At 41.5% G+C, this 17353-nt stretch overlaps 1 protein-coding gene across 1 annotated transcript in view; it reads right to left on the bottom strand.

Annotated features, from left to right (window-relative positions):
- Positions 1 to 393: 393 nt before the first annotated feature.
- Positions 394 to 17353, bottom strand: part of NTMT2 (N-terminal Xaa-Pro-Lys N-methyltransferase 2) — a 156932-nt gene continuing 139972 nt past the window's right edge. Inside the window, exons 3-4 of the mRNA XM_073642689.1 lie at positions 1606 to 1855; positions 394 to 869 (exon numbers count right to left, since the gene is read on the bottom strand). Of these exons, the coding sequence (XP_073498790.1) occupies positions 613 to 869; positions 1606 to 1855 (507 nt within the window). The 3' untranslated portion in view covers positions 394 to 612. The remainder of the gene's footprint in view (positions 870 to 1605; positions 1856 to 17353) is intronic.

Genomic DNA, 17353 nt, shown 5'->3' with positions numbered 1-17353 from the left:
CTTTATCAATATGGTCATTTATTTACAGTAAATTAATTAGAATACTATAGTGTCCTTTATTACACTGCATTTACTGATCAGAAAATTATTCTAATTATTGTTAAATCCATTTATTAATATATCTTATGTTGACGCCTAGGATACCAGTACATTGTCCCCGATTCATCATTGCCTTTTTGTCTCTTTTGCGTCTTTTTTATGTGCCCACCTGCTTTTTCCGCTTGGTGGGCAGAGTTTAGTCATTTCAGATGTTTTGGCCTGATTCTTCAATTGCTAAATTTTTCACAACTTTACTCTGGTCCCCCCTGGTGTATTTTTGAGTACTCCAATCTTTGCTGCAATTTGTGAAAGTTTTGGAACTAAAAGTCGCAAAAAAACAGTTCAACACAGGAAGAAAGCTCATTTTTTACTTTGCGCTAAATTAATAAATCACTTGCGCCATTTTCATGAATTTGGAAGTGGAACCAAAAACAGCACATAATACCACAAGACAAAAAAAAGGAAAGTGACTTAAATAAAAATACAAATGATGAGTCAAGGCCATAGAGCTTTCCTATTTTTCTATTTTCATCTAATAAATTACTTCTATGAAGCCCAAAGAAGAATGAACATCTACTGTATAGCAATCATCCATATAGGAACACAGAGATCTGGGAAACCCTGTTGTCTTTCTTCTGCAATAATTGACATTCCAGTCTTCTCAATGATGTTTCTTAATATATGAATGTCTCTGATCACGCTGCTGTCAATGGGATCAAGCCTGCAGCCTTCCCTTGCTACATTATCTTTTAAAACAATAATCCCATGGTCTTTTAAAGCATTTTTACAACGTAGCAGAAACACCAGGAGGTCCTTGTCTGTTAGGTAACCTTAAAAAAAATATGAAAAAAACAAACAAAACAAAATGTTAAAAGAGTAACGAAATAAAAGATCTCTAATAAAGAGAATACTAAAATTAAACTATTGACAGAGCGGTTATTCCACAGTTCACCATTAAATACTATACGGTATCAGGGGACTTGGTTATCGTTACATGTAAGATAAAGGGGAAACCCCAAGTTACTTGAACAACCCCCTCTTAAATGCCCATATCCCCAAAGTAAAATAAGAAAAGTATAAGCTTTTCTAACATTACTCGGGGAACTTGGGCATTTAAAGGGAGTCTGTCACCCCGAATTGCAAATTAAGCTAATTAAACAGTTTTATAGGGGACTTCACCCCTATAAAAATCATACATGCAGTACATATTTCATTGATGTAATAACTTTTAAAACAAAACATATATGGCCAATATATAAAAAAAAATCTACAGAAAGGGGGATGCAATTTAAAATGATTTTAGCAGTCTTTTGTGGTCATAAAAATTAATAAATCAAAAAATGTGAAAATAGACACGTATTTCTTGTTTTTCTTTACATTTTCCCCAGATATCTGCAAAAAAAATGAATATAAACATGACAAAAAAAAGCAAAAATTATTTGAATATCTGAACAAGAAAAAAATATAGAGTTAAAAATGCTACATAATAAAATCCAAAAATGTAATTTGTCAGAAAGGAGGGGTAAATAGCCTGGTCATGAACTGGTTAAGGATCACTATACCAACCTGAAACCCACTGCATCCAGATTACATCATACTTCCCAGGAGTGGGAGTAAAGTCTTGCAGACAGTAACAGTAGAGCGTTTCTACACGATCTGCTTCATCTTCCAAATAGTTTTGGGCTTCTTCTAAGAAGGGCTCTGTCATGTCCACCAGCTCGATGTTATTAAAAAAATGTAAGAGAACATGTTTGCTCACTCTTCCAATCCCTGAACCACAATCAAGGGCGAAGTCAGTGCCAGCTTTTTCAGGACCCTATATGGAAGGAAAGTGGCTACTTAATTACTTAAGAATTTTATATATATATATATATATATATATATATATATATATATATATATATATATATACAGTGGCATGTAAACGTTTGGGCAACTCTAGCCAAAATGTTCATATGTAGCCGAGCAGTGTGTGTATGCAAATATGCATATATAGCAGAGCTGTGTGTATGGAAATGTGTATATGTAGCAGAGCAGTGTGTGTAACGAAAACCTGTTGAAGTCTGCAAAAGACCTGAGACTGGGCGGAGATTTATCTTCCAACAAGACAATGATCCCAAACACAAAGCAAAATCTGCAATGGAATGGTTCAAAAATAAACGTATCCCGGTGTTAGAATGGCCAAGTCAAAGTCCAGACCTGAATCCAAATCGAGAATCTGTGGAAAGAGCTGAAAACTGCAGTTCACAAACGCCCTCCATCCAACCTCACTGAGCTCGAGCTGTTTTGCAAGGAAGAATGGGCAAGAATTTCAGCCTCTCGATGTGCAAAACTGATAGAGACTTACCCCAAGTGACTTGCAGCTGTAATCGCAGCAAACGGTGGCGCTACAAAGTATTAACTCAAGGGAGCCGCATAATATTGCACGCCCCACTTTTCATTTTTTTTTTTTTTTTAAAGTTTAAAATATCCAATAAATTTCGTTCCTCTTCACGATTGTGTCCCACTTGTTGTTGATTCTTCCCAAAAAAATTACAATTTTATATCTTTATGTTTGAAGCCAGAAATGTGGCAAAAGGTAGAAAAATTCAAGGGGGCCAAATACTTTCACAAGGCACTGTATATATGTGTGTGTATAGTAACAGGATAAGGTCAAATAAGTATATAAGAAGCTGGAAGTAAGAATGTTATGTTGATCTATATTAAAGGGACTCTGTCAATTGACTGTTCAAACTAAGTCCCGCAGATCAACGCTTCACGGAGGGGGGGGGGGCAATCATTTAAAAACATCCTTCCACCTGCTCGTTGTCCCTCATTCTCCACCCTCCTCTTCTTTGATTGACAGCTCTGGCTTCATAGAGCCAGAGCAGGTTGGAGCTAGATGTAAACCAAGCAGGTGGGAAGGTGTTTAATGACTGACTCGCCCCCATGAAGCATAGAACACTTGTACTTGGCTTGAACAGTCATTCTGTGCTGACAGAGTCTCTTTAGTTAAATACAATACGTTTGACATGCAATGTTAAAAAAATATATTTTATATATAGAAAAGAACTTAAAGGGTAATTTGCAAAAAAATCAAGTTATCCCCTATGAGGGGGTATCAAATTGTGTTTGGGTGGTCTGTTTGTGAATCATATTTTATTTGAGGTACTATGGGACCCATAGTTGTGTGTGAGGACAGGGCAGTTAGGGACAAGATTATGTGTATGTGTGGGGATCTTGGGGCCAAAGGATATGAGACAAGTTGCTGATCGCTGGGGATTCAACTGCTATGATCCTCAGCGACTCTGAGATCAAGGCTTAAGGCTGTGTGCCCACGATGCGTTTTTTAAGCGTTTCCGCAGCGGCAAAAATGCTGCAGAAACGCTTAAAAAACGCTTGGTAGAAGGTCTGCCATGTTCCCCCATGATAATCCGCATGTGCTGTGCACATGCTGCGGAAATTTCCGCTGCGGATTATCATTGCGGAAAAATATGCAGCATGTCCATTAATTTTGCGGACACGCAGCGTAATTGCCGCCATTGACTTGCATTGAAACGCATGGAATCCGCATCACTGCATCCGTACATGCGGAATCCAAGCGTTCCAATGTGCGGATGGTACCTGGGTGTGGAGGACAGGAGACTCTCCTCCACACCCGGGTACCATAGAACCTGTAAAAAAATGAATAAAATAAAAAATAAATATGACATTTACCTTCTGATGGCCGCTGGTGCGCTTGTCTTCACTTGCCGGCAGCTCGCGGTGGACTCAAGAACCTGCGCTGACAACATAGTCATGTGACGACAGGTCCTTCAGTGTACCGCGAGCTGCCGGCAAGCCAGGACGCTGCGAAGCAAGACTCCGGGGGCCATCGGAAGGTAAGTATAGATTTATTTTTTGATTTTTTACCATTCTTTAAGGTCACACTATATAAATCCATTGCATGGATTTATATAGTGTGACCAAGTTGACAAGCACTTTCCAAGTGATGCTAAAATCGCTTGGAAAGCGCTTGTCAACCTGCATGCGGAAATGCAAGTGAAGAACTCTTCACTTCCGCTTGTCCCTGGCAGGAAAAACGCATGTACAATCCGCATGTACAATCTGCATGCATTTTTTTCTGCCCGGGAGATGCAGAAACGCTCAGGAAAAATCCAAAGCATTTCTGCATCGTGGGCACATAGCTTTAGAATCCCAGGAATGTGAAGCCTTGTCTTGAATGGAGCAAATGCACATACTCAGCCTCCACTCAATCTATTGTCTATATGACTGCCAAAAAAAGCAATCCCATAGACAATCGATGGAGCGGAGGCTGTGCATGTGCACCTCTGCTCAATTTAGGGCAAGGCGGCAGAGCCCTGTTTTCAGTTTCCAAAGCCCTGGTCTTGGGATTACTGAAAGTCCCAGTGGTCGGAACCCCAGCGATAGGCAAGATATTCTGTGAATAGGGATTTTTTTTAGAATAGCCCTTTAAGCAGTAAAACACTTATACAGTGCTGGCCAAAAGTATTGGCACCCCTGTAATTCTGTTAGATAATACTCAGTTTCTTCCTGAAAATGATTGCAATCACAAATTCTTTGGTATTATTCTCTTCTTTTAATTTGCTTGCAAGGAAAAAACACAAAAAGAATTGTTCTAAAGTCAAATTGGATACAATTCCACACCAAACCTAAAAAAGGGGGTGGACAAAAGTATTGGCACTGTTTGAAAAATCATGTGATGCTTCTCTAATTCGTGTAATTAACAGCACCTGTAACTTACCTGTGGCCCCCTGCCGGCTGCGCCCAGGGCACATGCCCCGCCTGCACCCCCCTAGATACGCCCCTTCAAGCACCGCTCATTGATTTACATTCATAGGCGGATTATAATGAGGGCAATCTGGGCTACCGCCCGGGGCCCGAGGCCCTAGGGGGGCCCACGGCCAGATTGCCCTCACTATAATGTTTTGTGCGCCATCATTGTTGGAGCAAGTGGTGTCGCGCCTCAGCCCCGGATCTCCTGCGCTGGTCCCCGATCAGCTGTTGAGGGGTCTGCAGTCTTAGCAGCCGCCGGCCGGCACTGTGCTCTTGCGTGCTGCTGTGCCCCGCCGGCGGCATCACTGCATAGCAGTCGCGGCTACGTCATGCACCATGCTATGTGCAGCCGTCAGCCTTCATGACACAGAGCGCGGGAGATCCAAAGAAGGGTCCTGTCTGCGGCGCTGTGGCGGGCGTCGGTGGGACCTGTCTGCGGCGCTGTGTTCAAGGCGGCGGATGGCCCTGTCTGCGGCACTGTGTCCCGGCGGTGGCGGAGGGCCCTATCTGTGGCGCTGTGGCGGACGGCGGAGGGCCCTGTCTACGGCACTGTGTCCCGGCGGTGGCGGAGGGCCCTGTCTGTGGCGCTGTGGCGGGCGGCGGAGGGCCCTGTCTACGGCGCTGTGTCACGGGCAGCGGAGTGCCCTGTCTGCAGCGCTGTGTCCTGAGCGGCGGCGGAGGGCCCTGTCTGCAGCGCTGTGTCCTGGGTGGCGGAGGGGTTCCTGTCTGCAGCGCTGTGTCCTGAGCGGCAGAGGAGGGCCCTGTCTGCAGCGCTGTGGCGGGCCTTGCATTAAACTCTACTCACCTGAGTCCTGACCAATCCCAGGGATCCACTAATGCACACCTGGAGCTCTTCATCCTCCTCCATCTCAGGGATCTGGTGAGTGAGTACCAACATGGAAACTTCTTAAATGTGTATATACAATTGTTGTATATTCAATATATAGATGATACTGCTTAATATATATTATGTGATATTACAATGGCTGTATATAATCACAGTATCACCTGTATATTGTATGTACAGCAGTCTATATACATTATATTGGTGATACTGTGATTGCTGTATATATATTACGTAGTTGATACTGTATATATGTTACATAGCTAATACTGTGATTCCTGTGAATAATTGCAATATCACGTATATAATGTATTCACAGCAGTAGCACTATCACATACATAATGTATATACAGCAGTCTGTATACAATATATAGGTGATAATGTGACTGCTGTGTATACATTATATACGTGATACTGCTGTATGTATGTCACAAAGGTGATGCTGCAATTATACACAGCAAACACAGTATCACTTATATATTATATAGGTGATAGTGAGACTGCAGTATATACAGTGTATACACAGCAGTCACAGTGTCACCTATATAATGTATATACAACAGTATATACATTATATTGGTGATACTTCGACTGCTATATATACACGCAATATATAAGTGATACTGCAACTGTGTATAGCTGCAGTATCACCTATATAATATATATGCAGCAGTCTCTGTGATATATATTTAGCAGTCGTGGTGTCTCCTACGTGATGTATAGTATATAGTATAATGCGGTCTTAATTATAACGTAGAGTTGTGTGTGTGTGTGTGTATATATATATATATATATATATAATATAATATATATATATATATATATATATAGTGTAGAGAAGTTTATATAGTATGATGCTGTGTATATACTATAGTATATAGTGTGGAATCCCCACTATATATACTGGCACATCTCTACACTATATACGATGTAGTATACACACAGCTCCACTCTATATTCTTTTGTACAGTATATATTTATATGTATATAACTGATTGTAGTATATACTGTGGAGCTGTGTATACTTCTCCTGTCCTGTATACTTGGGGTAATTCTTAGTATCTGCTCTTATACATGTAGATATATAAGCACTCCGATTAATTGTCAAAAAAGTGGAGGACTCCTTATTAGCCCATGTGATAATGTTTCGGATCCACAACAGAACATTTCTCTGTTATGGAACTGAAATGTCGTCACATGGGCTAACTAATAGAGTCCACTGCTGAAGATTTGGTTCTGCTCCGAGTACCACTTCTCCTGTCCTGTATATATACACTGCACAGTACCACTTCTCCTGTCCTGTATATATACACTGCACAGTACCACTTCTCCTGTCCTGTATATATACACTGCACAGTACCACTTCTCCTGTCCTGTATATATACACTGCACAGTACCACTTCTCCTGTCCTGTATATATACACTGCACAGTACCACTTCTCCTGTCCTGTATATATACACTGCACAGTACCACTTCTCCTGTCCTGTATATATACACTGCACAGTACCACTTCTCCTGTCCTATATATATACACTGCACAGTACCACTTCTCCTGTCCTGTATATATACACTGCACAGTACCACTTCTCCTGTCCTGTATATATACACTGCACAGTACCACTTCTCCTGTCCTATATATATACACTGCACAGTACCACTTCTCCTGTCCTGTATATATACACTGCACAGTACCACTTCTCCTGTCCTGTATATATACACTGCACAGTACCACTTCTCCTGTCCTATATATATACACTGCACAGTACCACTTCTCCTGTCCTGTATATATACACTGCACAGTACCACTTCTCCTGTCCTGTATATATACACTGCACAGTACCACTTCTCCTGTCCTGTATATATACACTGCACAGTACCACTTCTCCTGTCCTATATATATACACTGCACAGTACCACTTCTCCTGTCCTGTATATATACACTGCACAGTACCACTTCTCCTGTCCTGTATATATACACTGCACAGTACCACTTCTCCTGTCCTGTATATATACACTGCACAGTACCACTTCTCCTGTCCTGTATATATACACTGCACAGTACCACTTCTCCTGTCCTGTATATATACACTGCACAGTACCACTTCTCCTGTCCTGTATATATACACTGCACAGTACCACTTCTCCTGTCCTGTATATATACACTGCACAGTACCACTTCTCCTGTCCTGTATATATACACTGCACAGTACCACTTCTCCTGTCCTGTATATATACACTGCACAGTACCACTTCTCCTGTCCTGTATATATACACTGCACAGTACCACTTCTCCTGTACATGTTTTGTTCAAACCAAGTCTAAGAGTGCAGGTAGCACTCAAACATGTCTGGTGATGAGACCCCCAAGTTCCCCCCTCACATCTTAGATTGTTGGTATGCATTTCTTCATCTTTTTGTAAAATATTTCTAACTTTTTGCCAATATACTTGGATCGGAAGCCGGATCCTTCCAACCTCTCATGAATATTAATATTGAGCAGAATTAATTTCGGCCTATTGGTTCGGCCACCACAACAGTCACGGTCTCATGTGGCCCCTTGGGAAAATTAATCTATTTCCCACTCTATTATGTATAGTGCTGTACACAAGGTGTACAAGATCACCTGTGTATTACTCACATGACCTACAGTGCATTGTGAAAGTATTTGGCCCCCTTGAACTTTTCTACCTTTTGCCACATTTCTGGCTTCAAACATAAAGATATAAAATTCTATTTTTTTGGGGAAGAATCAACAACCAGTGGGACAAAATCGTGAAGTGGAACGAAATTTATTGGATATTTTAAACTTTTTTAACAAATTAAAAACTGAAAAGTGGGGCGTGCAATATTATTCGGCCCCCTTGAGTTAATACTTTGTAGCGCCACCTTTTGATGTGATTACAGCTGCAAGTCACTTGGGGTATGTCTCTATCAATTTTGCACATCGAGAGGCTGAAATTCTTGCCCATTCTTCCTTGCAAAACAGCTCGAGCTCATTGAGGTCGGATGGAGGGCGTTTGTGAACAGCAGTTTTCAGCTCTTTCCACAGATTCTCAATTGGATTCAGGTCTGGACTATGACTTGGCCATTCTAACACCTGGATACGTTTATTTTTGAACCATTCCATTGTAGATTTTGCTTTATGTTTGGGATCATTGTGTTGTTGGAAGATAATTCTCCGTCCCAGTCTCAGGTCTTTTGCAGACTCCAACAGGTTTTCTTCCAGAATGGTCCTGTATTTGGCTCCATCCATCTTCTTATCAATTTTAACCATCTTCCCTGTCCCTGCTGAAGAAAAGCAGGCCCAAACCATGATGCTACCACCAAGTTTGACAGTGGGGATGGTGTTTTGAGGGTGATGAGCTGTGTTGCTTTTACGCCACACATATCGTTTTGCATTGCGGCCAAAACGTTTGATTTTGGTTTCATCTGATCAGAGCACCTTATTCCACATGTTTGGTGTGTCTCCCAGGTGGCTTGTGGCAAATTCAAACAAGACTTTTTATGGATATCTTGAGTGATCATGGGCTTTTTGGCTGCATCTCTGATCAGTCTTCTCCTTGTTCGAGATGAAAGTTTAGAGGGACGGCCGGGTCTTGGTAGGTTTGCAGTGGTCTGATACTCCTTCCATTCAATATGATCGCTTGCACAGTGCTCCTTGACATGTTTAAAACTTGGGAAATCTCTTTGTATCCAAATCCGGCTTTAAACTTTGCCACAACAGTATCTCGGACCTGCCTGGTGTGTACCTTGGTCTTCATGATGCTCTCTGCACTTGAAACAGAACCCTGAAACTATCACAGAGCAGGTGCATTTATACGGAGACTTGATTACACACAGGTGGATTCTACTTATCATTACCAGTCATTTAGGACAACATTGGATCATTCAGAGATCCTCGCCGAACTTCTGGAGTGAAAGTAAAGGGGCTGAATAATATTGCACGCCCCACTTTTCAGTTTTTAATCTGTTAAAAAAGTTTAAAATATCCCAAAAATTTCGTTCCACTTCACGATTGTGTCCCACTTGTTGATTCTTCCCAAACAAATTAGAATTTTATATCTTTATGTTTGAAGACAGAAATGTGGCAAAAGGTAGAAAAGTTCAAGGGGGCCAAATACTTTCAAACTGCACTGTATTAAAGGGGATCGCGTGACAGGTCACATGATACATCGGGTACCTGGGGGGGGGGGCCCGCGCCTTCTAAACTGCCCGGGGCCCTGGCTACTCTTAATCCACCCCTGTTTACATTGTATATTAAAGGGAATATGTCAGAAGGTTTTTGCTATGTAATCTGAGCACACCAAGATGTTGGGGAAGAGACCCTGATTCCAGCAATGTGTCACTTACTGGCCAGTGTTTTGCTGTTTCAATACATGTAGAGGATAAGGTGCCCTTGTGCCTCCTGGTCCAACCACGCCCTCAGCACTGATTAGCTGCTCTCTGTCACCACACAACATACACAGAAAGCTGCCAATCACTGGTGTGAGCAGAGTTATAGACAGCTAAGCTGAGCTCTTCTCAGTCTGCAGCAGAGAACTATGAGGCTACGGGCCCACCATCAAGAATAGCAGCGTTTTGAACGTATTTTCGCTGCGTCCAAAACACTGTGTTCTACATTGCAAGCACAGTTGGTGGGATTTATAGAAATCCCATGCCCAGCCCACTGTCCTTCTATTTAATCTTGCGTAAACTCACCCGCGGCACATGCCTAAAAAGATAAACACCGCCGGTTCATCGGCCAGACAGAGTCCAAAGTGACCTCATGGGTCAGTACGATTACAGCAATACCGCATTATATATATTTTTTTATGTTTTACTGCTTTTACACAATAAAAACTATTTTATAGAAAAAATAATTGTTTTTGCTTTACCATATTCTAGAGCTCTAACTTTATTATTTCTCAGCTGACGGAGCTGTATGGCAAATTGTTTTTTGGCTGAACAAGATTATGTTTTCAGTGATACCATTTTTATTTACATTTGACTTTTTGATTGTATTTTATTCTACTTTTTATTTTTTTATGAAGAAAAATAATAATTTTTTCCTTTGTTATTTATTTATTGTTTTACGGTGTTCACTGAAGAGGTTAAAGGCTGTGACAGTTTTATAAATTGGGTCGTTCCGAATGTGGCGATACCAAACGTGTTTTTTGGGCTGTTTTTTTACATAAATATACATATTTATTGGTATAATATTTTTTCATTTATTTTGTTCTTTATTTTGTGGTGTTTTTTTTCACTATTTACTCCAGTATCCAGTGCCCTCTGCTCCTCTTCTTAGTCACGCGAAGATGATTCTGAGCAGCTGGATCACACTGCGCACTATTATAGGCTCGATTCATCAAAGTGGCATAAAAGCTTTGAAAACTCATAGCATTTTTGCACAACACAAAGTTGTATAAAAATATAGTGACTTTTGGCGTTTTTACACCATTGGAAATTCCTTCCAAAATGAGCGGAGCTGAGGAGTAGCTGGGGGGATGGGAATGGCTACGAGGGGCGTTCATTAAAGATTTCCCTGACCCACTTCCTGTGAACTGAGAGCAATGAAACTTGACACAGTTATTAGTCCTTTTCTACATAGGTGCCACCTAGGGACACACACTTCTCCCATCTCTTTAAGCAACTGTAAACTTCTCACTTGTAGAAGTTGACAGGTTGCTCCAAAAGCCACGTTGTGACTTCGGAAATCAGAGTCTCATCATCTGTAAAATGTTGGCTCTTCAAAAATAACTTCATTGTTGGAAAGAGGTGGAAGTGCGATGGTGCGAGGTCGGGTGAAAAAGGGGGATGCGGTAGAATTTCAAAGCCACAGGAGCATGCTTCCATTTGGGCAACATGTGAGTTGTGAACTGGTGCATTATCTTGCAGAAGGCGGGCAGCTTTGGTGAGCATGCCACGTCTCTCAGTTTTGATGGCCTCCCGCAATTTCCGCAGCAGTGAAGCATAGTATGCCCCAGTGATCATGGTACCCTTTGCTAGGAAATCCAGCAATACTACTCCGTGCTGTTCCCAAAATACTGTGAGCATGACTTTGCCTGCCGTGGGTAGGGCATGTGCCTTCTTTGGAGGCGGTGAGTCATGATGCTTCCATTGCATCAACTGGACTTTAGTCTCGAAATCATAGTGATGGACCCAGCTTTCATCCTATATGATCAGTCTGTTGAAAAAGTTCTCCTGGTTTAAATGGCACATTGTCAATAGAGCCTAAGAGTATTTGACTCGTTCCTGCTTCTGGAAAGGTGTGGTGAGCAGCCGGGGAACCCAGTGAGTGGATTACTTATGTATGTGAAGATGGTCTTGGATGATTTTTTCCACGGACTGCACCTAATCTTGACATTTTGGGCTAGGTGGCGAATGGTTACGTGGCGATTTTCCAAAATGTCGACCTCCACTTGGTGGATGGTGTGTTCATCAATAACAGAGTGGGGTCACCCTGGAATTGGAGCTGTTTGCACCGAAGTCTGATCACATTTCAATTGACGATGCCAGTTCTTGACTACGTCATATGATGGGGAATCATCACCATAAACCTCTTTCATCTCATCAAACATCTCCTTTGGTGTGCGGCCTTTCAAGTAAAGGAACTTGATGACTGCTCTGTTTTCCACTGGGTCCATTATCAAACCTCACACCACTTCAGCACCTGTAAAATCAAGACCGTTATCAGATCTGAGTTGCAAATTGGCACGTAACCTACAGAGACTTATATCATTACACATGTGAAGTTTCAGCGTCCTGTTATAAATAGAAGTGGGTCAGGGGAAATCTTTAATGAACGCCCCTCGTATGTCTGCTCGTCCAATTCATTAAAAGTATCAGCATTTTGTACACCAGGCGGTGAACGCCACTTATAAGATGCATTGAATTCATTAAGTGGCAAACGCCTCTTGATGAATTAGGTGCCTTATACTCTATCAAGACTGGCATAGCGCAAGCATGTGCTATGCTAGCGTTGATGCATCGGCCCCAATGCGTAAACTGGGAGTCGGTTTCACAATGTAAGACTATGGAGCCTCGTTCAAAGGCTTCATAGACTTATATTGTAAAAGCTAATTCTGGCTCAAACAAAGATCCCAGTCAATTAAGAATGGTGTACAAAAGGAGGGATGTGCAGGAATAAGATGCATCAAATTCATTAAGGAACTGGAGTAACATTTCTGGTGCAAGAAACACTGCGACTTTCCATGAATTTGATGGGCGGGAACAACCAGGCCATGTCCTACTCCATCTCCTCCCCAGCTCCACCTATTTTGGTGGAGATGCTTGTAACTGATGTGAAAACTCCAAAAGTCAGAGAATTTTTGTGTAACTCTGGCATAAACACTTTGATGCTTCAACCACATAGAGCCCAGTGTGAGCCAGCAAGTCATCACATGACTCAGAAGAGGATCGGAACGGTGCTGGAAACCGAAGATCAGTAAATATATTAAAGGGAATCTGTCAGTAGAATCAACCCTACTAAGCCGTCTATATGGACACCTACTGTAGGTCATAATAAGTTGAATAAAATGATACCTTGATGTAGTGTCCACACGGTACAAGGAATTCAAGAGAGTAGATTTTAACTGTATTTTATTCGTCTATTTCTTCCTCCAGCACACCGCATAACATGTTTCTCATCAGGCTACAAACTGAAACTGAAAGCCTCCCCAACTCACTTCCTGTCACAAGACTTCTTAAAGAGACAGATCTAACCATTATACATTACATTATCCCTCTTTTTTTTTTTACATACTAACAACCTAAGAAAGAAAAGTCTGACAGATTTGAGCAATATACATGTGGTGCATTCATTATATATATATTGTATTCCATCATAAACATCGCCCACCTAGGACCTCAAATACAGAGGGATCATCTTGAAACCATGCAAAAAAGGGGGAGAGAGAGCGAGGGCCCAAAAAAATGATGATCCATCAAAATTGTATATAAAAGTATAAATTTTATTAGAACATTACAATTTGGGGTGAATATACATACATTGAGCCACACTGTGTATTAAAATGGTGGGCACAGAGGAGACAAATAGTTCCTGAAAGGTACAGTTACCATAGTATATATAATATACCCCTTGACAAAGGCTTGTTGCCGAAACATGCGTCGGGGTTGGTGCGCACGTGGCAGCTACTCAAGGTAACTTTGACTTACATGGCTATACCTACCGTCTGATAGAGTGGTTATTGTACAGCCACATGTCCTGTATAGTTCTAATGAGCGGGATATATCAGTGTGGGTAGTTACCATGTCACTGATATTATTATATACTATGGTAACTGTACCATTCAGGAACTATTTGTCTCCTCTGTGCGCACCATTTTAATACACAGTGTGACTCAATGTATGTACATTCACCCAAATTGTAATGTTCTAATAAAATTTATACTTGTATATACAATTTTGATGGATCATCATTTTTTTGGGCCCTCACTCTCTCTCCCCCTTTTATACTAACATCCTAAGAAGAAAATTTATAATGCAACAGTGCCAAAAGAAGGTCCAAGAGAACGAAAAAAAAAACATATATCTGTATTGTCTTATCTGTTTTTAATTCTAACTCAGGAAAAAAAATCTTTTTTTTTTTTTTTTTGATTACATCTCTTCAATGAGTCTCGATGGAGCCCTTCTTTCTCGTGTAAGGTAATGTCTGTGTTCGTTTGGGGTGTTCATGACCCACGGATCAGCTACCTCCTGTTGGTCCTCTCCACCGTCAGGTACCAAATCTTCCATCAGTGGGAGCCCATTACCATTATCATTTTAAAATGTGAGGAATTTCTGGTTATGGAGTGTCCCTCCCGCTAAGGCGTGACCATGTTGCCTTTTCTCTTAGTAACATTATATTTTGCAGGACTATATACAGCTGAGGTTTTGTTGGTTGATCGTTGACGCACAACAACGATATCACCTCTTTTGATGGCGCTTGGCTGTGCCCTTCGCCATCTGTCTGCATAATGTTTCATGGCTTGCTTGTTAAAGAAATCTGTTGATCGCACTGAAGAGTCACTTGGTAAGGGATGGATGGTCACATCAGGGATCCATATACGAGGCATTCTGCTGAACATTAGATGAGATGGAGCAGCATTAGTGGTGGAATGTGGCGTATTGCGGTAATTGCGCATGAATTTGTATAATGACTGTTTCAGTGGGGTGTGCTCCAGACTAGCTGCCTTGATTCGCTTCCCCATAGTGCGCATGAAACGCTCTACAATTCCATTGGTTTGCGGCCAGCAAGGTGTGATTTTCCTGTGGCTGAACTGATGGTCCCAACCCCATTTATAAGGCAAGAAATCCCACTTATTAAACCTGACAGGGCACACCTGTGAAGTGAAAACCATTTCCGGTGACTACCCCTTGAAGCTCATCAAGAGAATGCCAAGAGTGTGCAAAGCAGTCATCAAAACAAAAGGTGGCTACTTTGAAGAACCTAGAATATAAGACATATTTTCAGTTGTTTCACACTTTTTTGTTAAGTATATAATTCCACATGTGTTAATTCATAGTTTTGATGCCTTCAGTGTGAATGTACAATTTTCATAGTCATGAAAATACAGAAAAATCTTTAAATGAGAAGATGTGTCCAAACTTTTGGTCTGTACTGTATGTATTCTTCAATGGAGGAATGTACAGTTAGATCATCATTTTTGGATGTCTTGAGAGATAATCAGCCTGATTACTGTATTTTCCAGGTTTGTGAACAATTTTATAATTGTAGTCCTGTAGACGTAGACCCCATCGTTCAATCCGTGCAGGCATTTTAACTCTGAGATTTCCAAAAATTGTGAGGAGGGCTTGATGATCTGTGACAATGGTGAAGAGAGCTCCAAAGAGAAATAAGTGACAGTGTTCACATCCCCAGACGACTGCCAAGCTTTCTTTTTCAGGTTGTGAATATTTTCTTTCAGTGTTTGTTAAGCTTTTACTTGCATAAGTAATGATGTGGGGATTTTGATTTTCATCCTTGTATTGCGCTAAAATGGCACCCAGTACCACGGGATAGGCGTCCACAATCAGTTCGGTTCGAAGAGCTGGATCAAAATAGGCCATGGTTGTTGTTGAGCAGAGTTCGTTCTTAATTGTGTCAAAAGAGGCCTGACAGTCTTGGGACCATTGAAAAACACAATTTTGTTTCGTAAGTTCCCTTAATGGAGTGCTGATTGTTGAAAAATTTGGAATGTATCTAGCACAGTAGCTTGCCATTCTAAGAAAAGAGCGCACTTCACTGGCATTCTGTGGAATTGCGGCTGCTCGTATTAGATTCCACTTTCTTGGGATCAGGTTGTACTCCTTCCGCCGAGAAGATGTGACCATAGAACTCCAATGAACTTTTATAAAATACACATTTCTCTTTGTTTAAAGTGAGTCCAGCAGAGAGCAGGCATTCGAAAACGGCATATAGAGCACAATTGTGTTCAGCTTGAGTTTTCCCAAAAACTAATATGTCATCACTGTAATTAAAGGCATTTGGAATGTGTTGGATGACGCTTCTTATCGTATCTTGAAAAATTTCCGCTGCTGAGCAGACCCCAAAAGTCAATCTCTTGTATCTTCTGAGACTCACATGGGTGGAAAATGTTGTCAAGTATCAGGATTCTGGACTCAGTTCTAATTGATGATAGCCCTTATTTAGGTTGAGCTTTGAAAAGCTCCATTTGTTGCTCCATTTAATAAGTGAATGATGTCATCAATTGTGGGTGAGATATGTCTTTCTCTCTGAATAGCAGTGTTGGGCAGGCGCATATCAGCACACAGTCTCACCTGCTCTGGAGTCTTTGGTTTTGGAACTACCACAAGTGGAGAGACCCACGGAGTGGGACCAGTAACAGTTTCAATAACGTCCTCATCCATTAGCAATTGGAGTTCCTTTTCTACCTTCTTTCTCAGGTGAAATGGAATATGCCTGTGAGCCTGGGCTACTGGACGAACACTGTCATCCACATGAAGATGCACTTGAGAGTCCTTTAGTTTTCCAAACCCACTAAATAGGGAGGGAAAGCTGTTCACCATGGCTTGTACATCCAGATCCGCAGGGTCGGTTATGGTATGAATAATCTGGATAAGTCCTAGTTTCAAGGTAGTGTGATAGCTGAGAAGACAGCCTCCCGATCCTTGCAATGTATGAAAAGTGGTTTTCTGCCTGTTTTCTTTATGGCTAAGTTCAGCGTCAAATTGTCCCATTGTAACTAGAGATGTTTTAGATCTGTATGGAAAGATCTTAGTATGCACTTGCTGTAAGACTGGCTTTGTTTTCAATTGTTCATATGCATTGCTGTCTATGATATCCACTGAAGCTCCCGTATCTATTGTAAAGGTGATATCAGTGTTGCAGAGGGCGAGCGTGCTACAGGGATACTGTACTGAGCCAGTGACAGAGGTAGTGAACACATAATTCTCAACCACAGACATTTCTTCTACATCCTGTCACCATTTTTACATTTGCGGGCTTCGTCATCTGTAGAGGAGACTTGTTGTGCGCTGACTTGCAGACAGCTGCGAAATGGCTCCCTTTTCCGCATTTACTGCATGTTTGTCCCATAGCTGGACATCTGTTCAAGGGGTGAGGGAAATCTTGTCCACGTCTATAGCATTTCTTCTGTTTCGGGGCTTGCTGGTCTTGTGCACTTTTATGTTTGAGATTATGCACATGTAAATTATCCCCATTCTCCATGGCGGTGGCCTGATGATCTGCTATCT

The sequence above is a fragment of the Phyllobates terribilis genome, unplaced genomic scaffold (genome assembly GCF_046119375.1).
Source record: "Phyllobates terribilis strain yellow unplaced genomic scaffold, ASM4611937v1 Scaffold_8__6_contigs__length_399053987, whole genome shotgun sequence".
NCBI classification, from domain to species: Eukaryota; Metazoa; Chordata; class Amphibia; order Anura; family Dendrobatidae; genus Phyllobates; species Phyllobates terribilis.
This window is presented reverse-complemented; position numbering and strand designations above follow the sequence as displayed.